Source organism: Lupinus angustifolius, chromosome LG05 (assembly GCF_001865875.1).
Source record: "Lupinus angustifolius cultivar Tanjil chromosome LG05, LupAngTanjil_v1.0, whole genome shotgun sequence".
In the NCBI taxonomy this organism is placed as follows: domain Eukaryota; kingdom Viridiplantae; phylum Streptophyta; class Magnoliopsida; order Fabales; family Fabaceae; genus Lupinus; species Lupinus angustifolius.
The window spans coordinates 22,931,452-22,945,159 of record NC_032013.1 but is presented as its reverse complement, the minus strand read 5'-3'; the positions used below and the strand labels follow the sequence as shown (position 1 = coordinate 22,945,159).

Below are 13,708 nucleotides of genomic sequence, written 5' to 3'. Positions count from 1 at the left end.
TTGCTACTGTTAATCAAGCATTGAGTTCTGTCATTCTTGACTTGTATGCATTCTATTTTATGTTGTATGCATTCTGTTTTAAGTTGATGTTAGGTAAGTTAGTTAATTCTGTTAGGATGTTTAGGGAAAATTCTGTTTTTCTGTTTTGCTTGTGAATCAAGCAATAGTTAGTTGGTGATTGTCTTTTAAATAGGAGCTTAAGTCTCCTTCAATAATAAGAAGAATTAAAAGAGGTAATTCATTGATAAGATTTCCAAGTTATAAAAAATAAGAGGGTGTATATTTCAAGGTAACTTTCCAAAATCCCTAAGAGTTTTTAGTATTACATTCATAATTTTATCCTTTTAAATTTTACCGAATTACATTAATTTCACCATAATAAAATACTTACTAATAGTTATAAATTGATAACTATTAGAAATAATTACTAATAATTATGTACCAATATACATGTCTAAATACTCCCATTAATACTTATAAGTTATTTAATTAACAAATAAAAAATAAAAAATTAATAATGTAAGTAGTTTTTAGTCATTTAAATTTTTTTAGACACTTTGGCACCTAGTTTAACCCACACTTCCAATTCAGTCACTTACCTTACATAGTTATAAGTGGAAACTACATGCTACAATGTCATATCTACAAGTTAGTTTTATCCAACAAACTTTGTATCAAAGAACCTCATAACTTAATGCTATATTGAGTTTATTATGTTATTCAATAGAAATATAAGACTCTTAATATTGTTGTAAAGGTTTTCACACTATCAATATTAATAAAATGGTAGTCATTTATGTTTTGAGAGTATCATTTATCTATCAATAGTTTAATCTAACCTATATGATCTAACTTTTAAATGAAATCCCCAATAATTAGGACTTAGGCACGGGAGAAGAGTGAAACTCAACTATGTTATTAGAAAGGATAGTCTTGACTTAAATATCACATTAGATTTATTAGGCTAGCGTCTCCTAACACAAAACCTCCATTTTTTAATATTATTACAAATTCACTGTGACTTGTATATTGAAAGTCTTGTGACCACTCCTTGAAGGGTATCTCAACCCCCAAATTAATTCAGAAATAGGTAAAAGAAAAATGCCCACGATGGTATACTATATTGTAATTTAACATTGAACCATTGTTACTTGAGCAGTTAAGCCTATATATGTGGTGAAACAAAAAAATTCCAGGTTCATCCACAAATCCGTATTAAGCTTAAAAGTTAAAACCAAATGCTTCACTAATTTTCCTCCATTCTCAATCTAATCACATTCATACATAAATAGATACAATATTCTCAATCTGTTTACAGATGTTGAAAGCCATAAATCTTCCACAATTTTGTACAAGCAACTACAATTAAATTTAGGCCATTAAATACATTGGCATGAAAAACATTATGGTAACTTGCTGCACATAATGATATCATATATCTACAATGTTTTCTACCTCCAATTCCATATTTCTATCTTTCTGTATATTTTCCTCACAAAGGAAATGTTCCATCCCGGTCTAAAAGACACTTCATGGCCGAGCCAGAATGATAGACGCTAGTCTAATGCTGGAGTCGGACGAATTAACTCGTAAAATCTATCATCACCTCTCTACTCTAAATTAACTTTTCCCATGACATAGGGACATGTGATTTCTCTCTTACAATCTATGATAATAATAATTTGATTAGAAAATCCCTTCATTCTTCTCCAACATTGACAAAAGAATTTCACTTATAATCTCAGACTCCAATATGTAAGTTTTTGCCACCTGCACAAACACATACACTTTTAATATCAAATTCCAATCTCAAACATAGGCACAAACACTAATTGCAGCTCAAGGAACGTTTTGCGAGTTGGATTTTGAAAGAAAATGAAGACATCAGAGCCATGAAATATAATTATGAGATGACTTTGAAATCTTCCTTTCATTTTCTTCCCCTCGAAAAACCAACTCACAAACGAAACCTAAAGAAAAAGATGTTATAATGCTTACTTGAAAATGCAAGTTATAGAAGATTCTTCCTCCAAAGGTTTCAGATGAAGAAGCATTTAGAAGTACTAGTCCATGATTTTCTAAACACAACAAGATCCTAGATAGTGAAATCTTGTTGTCCTCTTCATAAGTGGAAATCTGAATAGTAGCCTCAATATCATTGAGTCTAGTTGTTGAAACTATAAAAGAAGAACTCTTAAGGGCAATCTTCCTTTGAGATTCTTTATTCAAAGTATCTCCTTGTTGTGAAATTCTCAATAAAAGTTCCTCCTTCTTCTTAATTAGTCCTTCCACTTGCTTTTGTAACTCAGGTATGTATTTTAGGACTTGTGAAATTGTTCCTGGAATACTCATCTTTTTCTGCAAAATTAAGATGGAACATATCTCTATTATTCATAATTAAATAGCTTCTATTTCCATTTTATGCTCATGTATATTGGATTAAAAGATTTCTTCAGAAAAAGATAGTTCTAGCATATCCTTTTTGGAACTAATTGATTCTCTTTCATTAGGTTAGCATGAATACTTATGAAGCAAAATTACTTTGGAGTTTGATATTGGGGAAGAACTAGAAATTTTCAAATGGAGTTGTAATATATTTTTACTCATAAATAATTCAAGTACTTGAGAGAGACAAGTGCATAAAAAAGAAAAGGGAAAAACAATATGACATTTTTTACTCTTTTTATAAAATAGAATGACAATTTCACCTTTAAATGTAAATGAAAGATAAACAACTTGTGCCTTTACTACCAAAGAAAAATTTTCTCCAGATTAGCATTACTTTTATTGAAGTTTTTTTCGAAGTTTAAAAAAATTGTGGTTGCAATTATGTTATAGAGACTATACAATAGTAATTTGTAACAGTAATTACAGGTGTGGACCATAATTTAAAACTCTTTTATTTTCTGGAACTCATAGATGTCATCCAATCCAAAGAAAAGATGAGAAGAGAAGTTAAGTTTGTACCATTTGATCTTGCACAGGAAGGAATGAACGAAGTGAGGAATACAAGGTATTGATTTTCTTGCGGCGATCGCGTTCACTAGCATTGTGGCTGAGCTTCTTCACCATGGTAGGGTCTGAGGATGGTGTAGATGTTTGAACCTCAAGTGGTGAATGAGGTGAAGAAAATTGATGAGGAAATGAGTAATAGTCTGAATTGAAGTAGTTTTGGTTATTATTATGACTTATAGGCTCAACTTCTAAGGGCCATATTCCCATGTTTGATAACACAGGAGGAGATAGTGCAAGCATGATGGAGATTGGTTATAAACAAGTTATGAAGTTGCTTAGATAATGAAATGATCAAGACTTTATATATACAATGTATCATCCCTTATGTAAGCAATTATCCATTTTTTAATTTATATATTTGATTGGTTGCTGAATAATGAATTAGATTTTTGTTTATTTTGTCATCTAATAATATATTTTTTATATATGGATTCTTCTTCCTAGTAGACATTGTATAATTCAGCATATAATAATCTTCATGGTGAAAACAATCACTATCCAAGGTAATAAAATAATGTTGACACTAGAGAATTAGCCAAGTAAGCTTGCAAGAGCGTGTCTAGAGTGTGGCATCTATATGTTTGTACGTGTATGAAGTGTGGCTGAAAACTGAAACACATGACCCTTATTTAATAGGGTTTTGTTTACTTTTTCAAAAGCTTAAAGCATTTTCTTACTATTTATTCTTTACATCAAGGTTAATGGACAAATTATATGAATCATATGCATAATGTTTGTCAACCACCAAATAATATATTTATATATCACTATTTTAAATTATGGTTATGGTCACGATTGTGATTATAGTTATAGTTATAGTGATTGTGGTTATTGTGATGTAGGTTATGATCGTTGGGATGTAGAACATAGCCTTTGCCATGTGGATTGCGGTCATTGCAATGTGAATTATTTTATGATTAAAAAAATATTTTTCATTTCGTCCAATACGATCTGATGCAACCACATGTGGTCCAACATGGTTGAATTGTCGACCGATGTGACCACATCATTGTATTTCAGTATCAAACCATAATTACGATGTGATACGATTGCGACGGTCACATCTGCCATAATATTGTGGTCGCATCATGTGAGATCGTATGCAATTTAAATGAATGGTATATTTTTTGTGTTAATTAAAGTATATAGGTGGTTTATGGTGGAGAAGTTGTTTGGTACTTTGCAAGTAGGAATAAACTGCTCCGTTAAAGTTGGAATAGTTGGCACTGAATTTTTCTTAATTCACAAATCATAGTGATTACTTTTAATAAAACTTAATTGTAGGCTTTGAATTTCACGATCCAACGCATGGCATACAGAAGCTATATGTTTCCTCGCCTCAGGTTTGCACGTGTTCATTAATTACAGTTGGTTCCAAACTCTTATGGATAAAATATATATGAATTATTAGGACATATAATGATGTATACAGTATTATTATTTGTATGTTGTCATTACGCACTGCATGATGATTATAATGATAATCTGTATTGACATATTAGGCATTCATTGTTTTTTAGTTACGTTTTTTACTTTATCGGAAAAATAACCATTGGTAAAAAAATAAAAGTTTAATTTAAATATTTTGTAACACAAACATTTTTAACCCATCACAGAGAATGAAATACCAAAGTATGTTTAAGGATGTCAAAAAACACTGGTTGTCTAGGTATCCACTAAGATACTACTAAGATACTGATGATGGATAACCATAAAAATAGTTTTTGGGTGAGAATGAATATTATGATATCCGTCATGTATTTACCTATATATTTATTAAATCATTTTTTAATTTAATATTTTATGAATATTATATTTTTTATTATTTTATAATTATATATTACCTATTTTAGTATTATTTTATAATAAATTTTAGCAATTAAAATATAATAATATATATTGATTATTATAAAATTTATAAATATATATATTTAAACTTAAAAACTCATTGGATATACCTACTATCGCATGGGTACTCGTAAATAGTGTAGATATAGGTACAAGATAACACTACTCACGTCTATTCTACCCTATTTTCAATTTCAATAATGAACTAATGATATTTTATTAAAAAATTTAAGACTTTTGTTATTCCATTTGTTTCATAATTTTTTATGTTTAAACTTTTTCATATTATTTCAAATATTTTGATGTTTTGGGATCCAAAAACATATTTATATTTTACCTTTCAACTACGCACTTATTTATTAGTCCTATTTTCACCCCTTGTTTCTTCATTTTTTTAATCCACTTTTTAATATGCATTAAATGTGATTACCTAGTCAAATTTTATTGAATTGTTATATCATTTAATATATTTTTAAACTATGTTCATAACCTTAAACATAAAAAAAAAAAGAGGAATAAGAGGAGTATATTCTTCAATTACACTATCTAATCAACATAAGAATTTCTCTTCACCTCTCATATGATATTGTTGAAATAGTTTTGATGATGAAGATGATAATATATGATTTTGGGATGAAAATTGATGCTTATTGAAGTTACTGCAACCTTAATACCATAATAGAACTCTTGTATGTTAATCATTTATTTTTACTTTAAATTTTTTGGAAAGCACTTGTAACTGTATGAAGCTCATTACGACTTTTCACACATCTTTATGGTAGCTGATGATCAAGTCCAGCAATTAAAAATGTTCAATGTATTGTTGATGTAATATCCATTGCAAAAGCAAATGCATGTATCAAATTTGTAAACATACTACAAAATTAGAGGTACGATTATTTTAGTGATTAAAATTTAGAATTGAATTAATTGGAAAGATAATTGTTCTGGTTTGTGAAGTTTAGAGTAAATAATTCTGAAAATGGTATTAACAACTATGTTTTGAGGAAACAAAAATAAAAAAATAAAAATTATTTTTTGAAAAATGAAAATAAAAATAGAAAACATTTCTTAAAATCAAGTATACCCCTAAATATTACATGTACAAAATGATATGTGGTATAGAAAATATCATTTCTTCAAAGCTAGGTGTCAGGTAGACATCTGTTGTCATACTTCTTTGTGTTACTTTATGTGTCAGAACATATAATTGGTTAAAAAATATTTAATAATTACAAACAAAAAGTGGAACAACATATATACTCCCCATGGTGTCATCATAACGCTAATATATTTACCATCCCTTCCTCTCTCTCAACAAAGTTACTTAGGGTGTTTGATTGCTTTGTCTTTGTACTTTTGTCTTGAAGTTTATAAAAATTGAAAAAAGACCGAGAAATCAAGAACAGTATTATAAATAGTAGGTTTTTAAAATAATTTAATTGAATAAAATAAAGTAGAACTCAACCATATAGGTATATATGCTATAGTATTGAGTTAAATATAGCAATTAAAAAACCGGTTGGGCAGAATAAGACTATGTTTGAGAGTTGAGAGAAAGACTTTGAAAGTTTTATGGAGCCCTACAAAAACCTTAGCATGCTCATTTTTATGGTTGCCTATTTTTTTTTCTTGAGATAATATGTTAATGTATTTAAATGTTTTTAGTAAAATTTTATAATTACATTCTTGTTAATTGCTCATTGTTAATTAGAATTATCATTACTTTAATCTCCTCCAATATAAATTTCATACCTCCAAATAAGAGATATGTTTATTCTCATTTGTTTTCCTTTTTCATTCTCTTCCTCTTCACTCCTTATCTCTTGATCTCTCTCATTCTCTGCAATGTTGGTGAAGGAAAGGAAACAATGTTGTTGCCTCGTCTTATAAAACAAAGTTGATTTTGTTATAAAACTCACGAGTGGTTAAGATGCTTTCACTTGACCTAGTCAAGATAATTTGAAAATTGAGAGAATATTGCTCCCTTGCAAAAGTAGTTTAGGTGTGGAACATATATTTTCATTATTTCATATATAATATCACGTACATATCTCTCTTGATTTTTATTTTTGTTCACTATTCACCGGTGGTGACTTTAATCTATACCATATAGTGTAGACAAATGTGATGAATGATGAATATTGAGTTACTTGCAAACAGTTAAACATGTAACTACTAAGTACTACATATAACATTTATTAAATAATGGTTCTTGTGTAACATATTTGGAAATGGTGGTCTGATTTTCTAATTTTGCAATATCAGCCCCTCTACAAATCACTTCTAAAAAACATAAGTTATTGCTTATCTCTATCATTCTTTATATAGTTATTTCAAATTGTGTGCTGTAGTATCGTGATTACAGTAACCACTACAACCATATAATTATTTTATCAAATTGAATCACAATGGTTTGGTTATATTGAACCACAATACAATCACATCATATTACACTAAAATCAAAAATATTTTTTAAATTATATAAGAATTATACAGCAATTTACATCGCAACGGCTATAAGGATCACAATCATCCAATGTGACTATAATCCTGATTAACATTAATCAGTATTGTAGTGTTGATTGGGTTTTTTTCTCTTCAAATATTTGCATTTTGCAGCCTCCGTCAACTACAAAAAAACCTTGAAGAAATAACCATTCCAAATATCCAACAACTGTCAACATCACTTAAAATAAATAAATAAAGAAAGGAATCAACCAGAAATCCAAAATTACCTATTTTATGTTAATAAATTTCTAAAAATTTATTATTATTGAAGCGGAATATGAGTTGGATTAGATTAGAGACAATAGATCTCTATTCCATTACATAATGGTGGTGAGGATTAGGTGACAGTAACACAACAGCACACATTGAAGGGAACCCTAAAAACAAAGTCCTCAATGATATTACTATTGCAATTATACATCACTTTTTATATAAAAATTTTTGCACAATCCTAATGGTGACACCAACCACACTTTAAAACAGAGAGGATAAGAGAGATATAATTGACTATTCAAATCATAGATGATGTAATTACAATATTGTAACTTGAATCAAGGAATTCCTTAAATATAATTGAAAATAGATTTTGTTTTATCATTGATTAGAGATTTCTCTATGAAAAATATGACATGGATATTTTGGTGACCACAACAATTGTATCTCACAATGATGTATTACCATATTGAACCGTAACGCAACCGCATCGAACCACATTTGATCCATATTGATTCGATTGTGGAATCGCTAAAGAAGCATGATTCCCTCTGTAAGATTAGTAAAGAGAAATCGATGTGGAGAATGTTATGGTTTGCTGTTATTTGGTCGATTTGGAAGTTAAGAAATGATATTATTTTTAGGGGGACAAAGTTAGTTTTACCCAGATTAAGGATTCGATTCAAATTAGATCTTGGTTGTGGATTTCTAAAAATATAGAAGCTAAGTTGTACACTTTTGCCCAATGGTATATTGATCCTTACTCTTGTATTAATCTTATTTGTAAGTTGTAATTGGATTGGCACCCCTTGTGTCTGTTTCTAATATATTTGCTTATAAAAAAAAAGTAGTATCCAATTCAAATTTTCTTTTTAATCAAAGAAAATTCGTAACGTATCGGCTGCAATCTGCAAAACAAAAACTGCAATCACAATAATCACATTTGTGATCACAATCTCAGTCACATTCTCATTTTAAAACACCCGACTTTACCTTCCCGGCTAAAGGGTAGCTATTCTCCAATTTTGTCAACATGACTCTCGAATTTTTGGCAAATCTTATACCATTACCAACATAGTTTTCAAAGATTGTATTTAATTGCAAAGAAGTCATATATATTTTTTTGCATACATGCTCATTTTCATATAATTTTTGTAATCACAGTGTTACCATAATCATACTGCAATTCCAAATTTCCAACCCATGATTACTCATGTTGATTTTTGTGTTCTTTCATAATTTTCCTAAAAGAGTTGATAGATTTTGTTTGTAGCGGATCGATATTATACCCAAAAAATCAGCATTCACATTTCATTTCTTTATGATATATATCACATTCACCTTCAAGCATAAATGAAAATCAAGATGAAAGAACTTTAATAAATAAATTAAAACAAAAACACCAAATTACAATTGTAGACACAACATTATTTTACTCAAAAAAATCTAGAAACATCACATGAGATAAAGGTATAGGAATCCTTTAAATCTCTACAACCTCAGTTCCAGATCCAAGAATAGCAGATCAAGGTTTCTATCATTCATTGATACCTGTTTAGTGAATTCTTCACTATTGATGGGTCTATCAAGCAAGCTTATGAGAGATTTGGTACCATCAATTAGGGACACTTCCATTTCCTTCTCTTGGATGAAAGGAATATCCTCAAATGAAAATTTGCATGTCTCATCTGGTTGTGAAGTACTAGGTTGACTGTTATAGGAAAACAAGCTAGAATTTTCTTGAGACACCACCCCATGTTGTTTTGATGGTGCTTGGAGAACACTATTATTATCAAAGTTTCTGGTTTTCTCCATTGGAATTGGTTTATGAAGATTGGGCAATATAGGGTTTGAAATTTTCTCTCTCTCAGGGTTAATATGGTAAGGTACATATTGCATTCTCATGAGAGCATGTTCATAAGCCAAATGAGATTCCACATGCTCTATGAATGCTTGGAAGATGAAAAGCTCTTCAGAGTTATTGAAATTGATGCTAGACATAGGATTTTGGAGCAAGGAACTGAGAGAAAGAGAATTAACTTAATAAGTGCATTTTAGCCTTCTCAAATGATAGGCTTTTTAAAGGTGAAAATGTTTACCTCACACTAATTGTACTTATTGTCATAGTAATTAAATTAGTATAGTTAAAAAGAAAACTTTGTTACAATTTTTTTAATTCATTTAATTTGTTCAGGATTTCATTCATTTCTTAAGGATTTGATTCATTTATCAGAAATACGGAGTTTGAATTTTATTATCAATATTGTGGTCTTGTTGGTGAGTAATCTATAATTATATTTGTAAATAATCATTGAGCTATTAGACCTATCTTAACTCTAGTGAGCCACCACTTAAATCAGATGAACTTTTCTTCAACAACAAAAAAAACAATTATTTAGTGCCTAGTGAGACCATTTTTCATATTTTCAAATAGGAATAAGAGATTTTATCCTATATAATGTAGATACTTGTTCCAATTAATATAAAATATTAATTTTATTGGCCAATAATGGAAAGAGATAAGGAAATAATGAATTTATTTAATTAAGAGTCTATGGGAATAGTTGAGAAATATAAATTGCAAATATTAAATACAAGTAAAGTATTCAATGCATTGAAAATTTACAATTTAATGCTTACTATTTTTGTTTTTTAACTAGTGCCTTCGGGAGTTAAACGCAAAATTCATAATTTTTTTATTTAAAACGATGATAAGGTTTAGGTGGTAGTATTAAGGGTGTTAGTAATTCCAGTTTAAACTGCAAAATCAATGGAATTGAACTGAATTAAATCACAAAATACAGTTCGGTTTGGTTTTATGGTTCAGTTTAGTTTTTTATTTGGAACTATTTAAGTTCAGTTCGGTTCACAATTTTGGAACGTTAGGAGTCGTTGAAACCGAACTGAACCACATATAAAAAAATAATTTTTTTTATTTCTATTATTTAAATGGTTAGGATTTAAAGTTATGAGATAAAATAGGATTAAAATTTTAATATTATTAACGCCTATAGGTTATAACAAAGAAAAGTTTGACCATAAAAGAAAAGAGGCAAAATAAAAAAATTAAATAATTAAACAAAATATCTCTACTATCCCGTGAAGAAAATTAGAAAACTAAAGAAAATAAAAGAAAGAAAAAGGAAAAGAAAGAAAGTCAAAGAGAAGAAAAAAGGAGTTTGAGCGTCACATTTCTATAACAATGAAGAAAGAAAAAAACTAGGCTGAACCAAACCATTTATTGGTGTTTCAGTTCTTAAATAAAGTTTGGGGTTAATTAATATGAACCAAACCATATTTATGTTTGGTTCAATCACTAAGTTACACTAGAAATCAAATCAAATTGAACTTTTACACCTTTGTATCATATGCCTGCAAGAGTACCTACTCAAAATATTTCAAAAAATATTTTGACTATTGAAAAATAATTGTTTTTCCGAAGTATAATTTTTTAAAATATTAATTAGATTTTTTTCCAATTAGAGGAGCCCACCCATTATATTTAGTGAAACTCTTTCCCATAATAGTATATTTTTCGTTTTTAGTAGTTTAACTAATTTCATAAACTCAAGATTTTAAATATTAATGTAGTTGAAATGTCCAATCTAACTCATACTTGTCCATAATTACTAAACCTTCTCTTGCATAACACAATCTAGAGAATGGTTTAGATAAATTTAAGTCCCCTTAAATTATTTCAATTTGTATCCATATATAAATAATGTATTTCCTTCATTTTTGCTATGTTGGTTTTTTAATTTCTTACCTTTTTGGATGGGCACTCAGTGTAGCAAACATATATAATTTGAGAGTGATTTGTATAAGTGTTAAAAAGATGATAATTCTTGTAATTTCTCTAAATCTATGAGTATCAATATAATTTACTTTATCATTAATAATTCCATAATTTCACCTTGCTATTAAAATATCTGTATTTTAAATAAACGCACACCTAAAGTAATATATGATTGGTTGGTGATGTAAATAATTAACCAAACAAATATATTTTTAATATTTATGGCATTAATAGTATAGTTTAATATATATATTATTAATATAATTTTTTTATATGATTGATATTTATTCGACATTGATGTGTATTATATTTATGAGTCTAATAATTAACCCATAAATGATATATGATATTTTGAAAATATTTTATTCTCTTGTATAGAATATTTTGTATTATATGTGAAAACTATGCATCAAAAACATTTCATGCATGGTACAATTTAGAGATGGATTTTGTAGATGTATTAAATCAAGCCCAATAAATAACGTTAGATTCCTCGTTTTGAAATGTGAGCGTTGGCACAAATCAAACAATTCTGTTGAGAGTTTAAAATCAAAATCTATGCAGTGTAAATTTTTGTACATCATTTATCATTGATTTATATTACTTTTATTTGAGAATCAATGATGATTAATATATGAATAGTGAATGATTTACTGACAGTATAAAAACATTTATAATGTCAATGTATACATATTTAATCCTTCTTTTAAATTAAAATTTTCAACTTTTAAAATATTTTCAAATCTACTCATTTTGGTTATTACTATGAAATATGCAAATTAACAATATGTTTATTTTTATTGATTATCAATACATGGAGATAACCAATTTATTCTTACACTATAAAATGTATATATTCTTTTATAAGTAAATGGTATGTAGGGTTTAGGAATTGCATTAAAATAAGTTGTGGCCTATGTCAATTGGTTATCTCATAATATTAAACTGTATTAATTATATTATAAATGATGATGCCATGATATTGTGATACAAAAGATATAATATTAGGATTTAATATGTATAGACTGACAGTGTAAGTGCTTTTAACACTGTCAGTCAATCATCTATCATTGATTTATTAACCACCATTTCTCAAATAAAATTAATACAAATCAATGGTAGATGATGTGCTGACAGTATAAAAAACTTTACAATGTCAGTGCACAGATTTTAAACTCATAATATTAACCTATATTTTTTACTAATACATGATTTTTAATTAAATAAAGAAAGAAATCATAAAAGATATAATATATTAATCTCAATCTTAATAGATCTTCTAAGATACTCTAAATAAATCTAAGATATAATCATCATAATATATCATGTTATCTTTTTATTTATGCATCATGTAAATATTCTCTAATAATATAATTTAAGATATTATAAAATATTTCATATTCTAATAATCACCACCCTTATTCTAAAGATATATACCTGTAAGAGTTTCTGATTATCTCATAATAGTAAATTGTATTGATAATTTTGTGAATGATAATGTGATAATATTATGATACAAAAAACACAATATTAATTTCTATTTATATTAATACTAGACTTTTAATTAAATAAGGAAACAAGTCATAAAAGATATAATACAATATTCTCAATCTTAAAAGATTTTGTTAGATAATGTAAACAAAAGGAATATATGATTTCAACCTGAATATAATTTAAGATATTCTAAAATACTTTTATATTCTTATAACTACAATCCTTATACTACCCATCACCAATATTCCATCCACCACAATTGCAATCTATCTCAGCCATCCCAAAAATTTACCTAATTAGATTCTAGTTAGCCATTCAAATTCAATTCTATTTGGATGTGAACAACGAAAGTTACTTTCTGTGTCCAAATCAAGAGTGATACAAAAAAGAAACCGAAAATCAATTCAAAAAATCAAAACTACAAGAAATGGAACTGTTTGAATTGTGTTGGAGTCATTTTTAGAAAATCCATTGGTTTTTTTTAGTTCCAATCTCAAAAACCACATTTATCCAAATCGAACCAGTACTGATTATATATACAAAATGTGTTATTACTTATTAGTTAACATTTTCTTAATGTTAGAATAATGCTCGTGTGTATAGATGTTTATTCCTCTTGTTTTACTTTTCATGTTAGTTTTTGACATTTTTTATTTTTAGTTCAAATGAATATTAGTAATGTTCAATTAAATATTTGTGTGTACCACACTTGGTACTAGGAGTTCTGGAGTACACTTATTGATGTTTCATGTGAATTTAACACTTTGAAATAGACATGTTTTTATATGTGAATTTGACACTTTGAAATTGTTTTACATTTGTTTTTTTATT

The 13,708-nt window shown here is 27.8% G+C and overlaps 1 protein-coding gene across 1 annotated transcript; it reads right to left on the bottom strand.

The window, feature by feature from the left end:
* LOC109348189 (transcription factor ORG2-like) lies at positions 1,658-3,309 on the bottom strand. Its single transcript, XM_019588465.1, has 3 exons — positions 2,968-3,309; positions 1,999-2,358; positions 1,658-1,770 (listed from the first exon to the last, which is right to left on the bottom strand). Exons 1-3 carry the CDS (start codon positions 3,253-3,255, stop codon positions 1,687-1,689), a joined length of 732 nt encoding a protein of 243 aa, XP_019444010.1. The 5' UTR covers positions 3,256-3,309; the 3' UTR covers positions 1,658-1,686.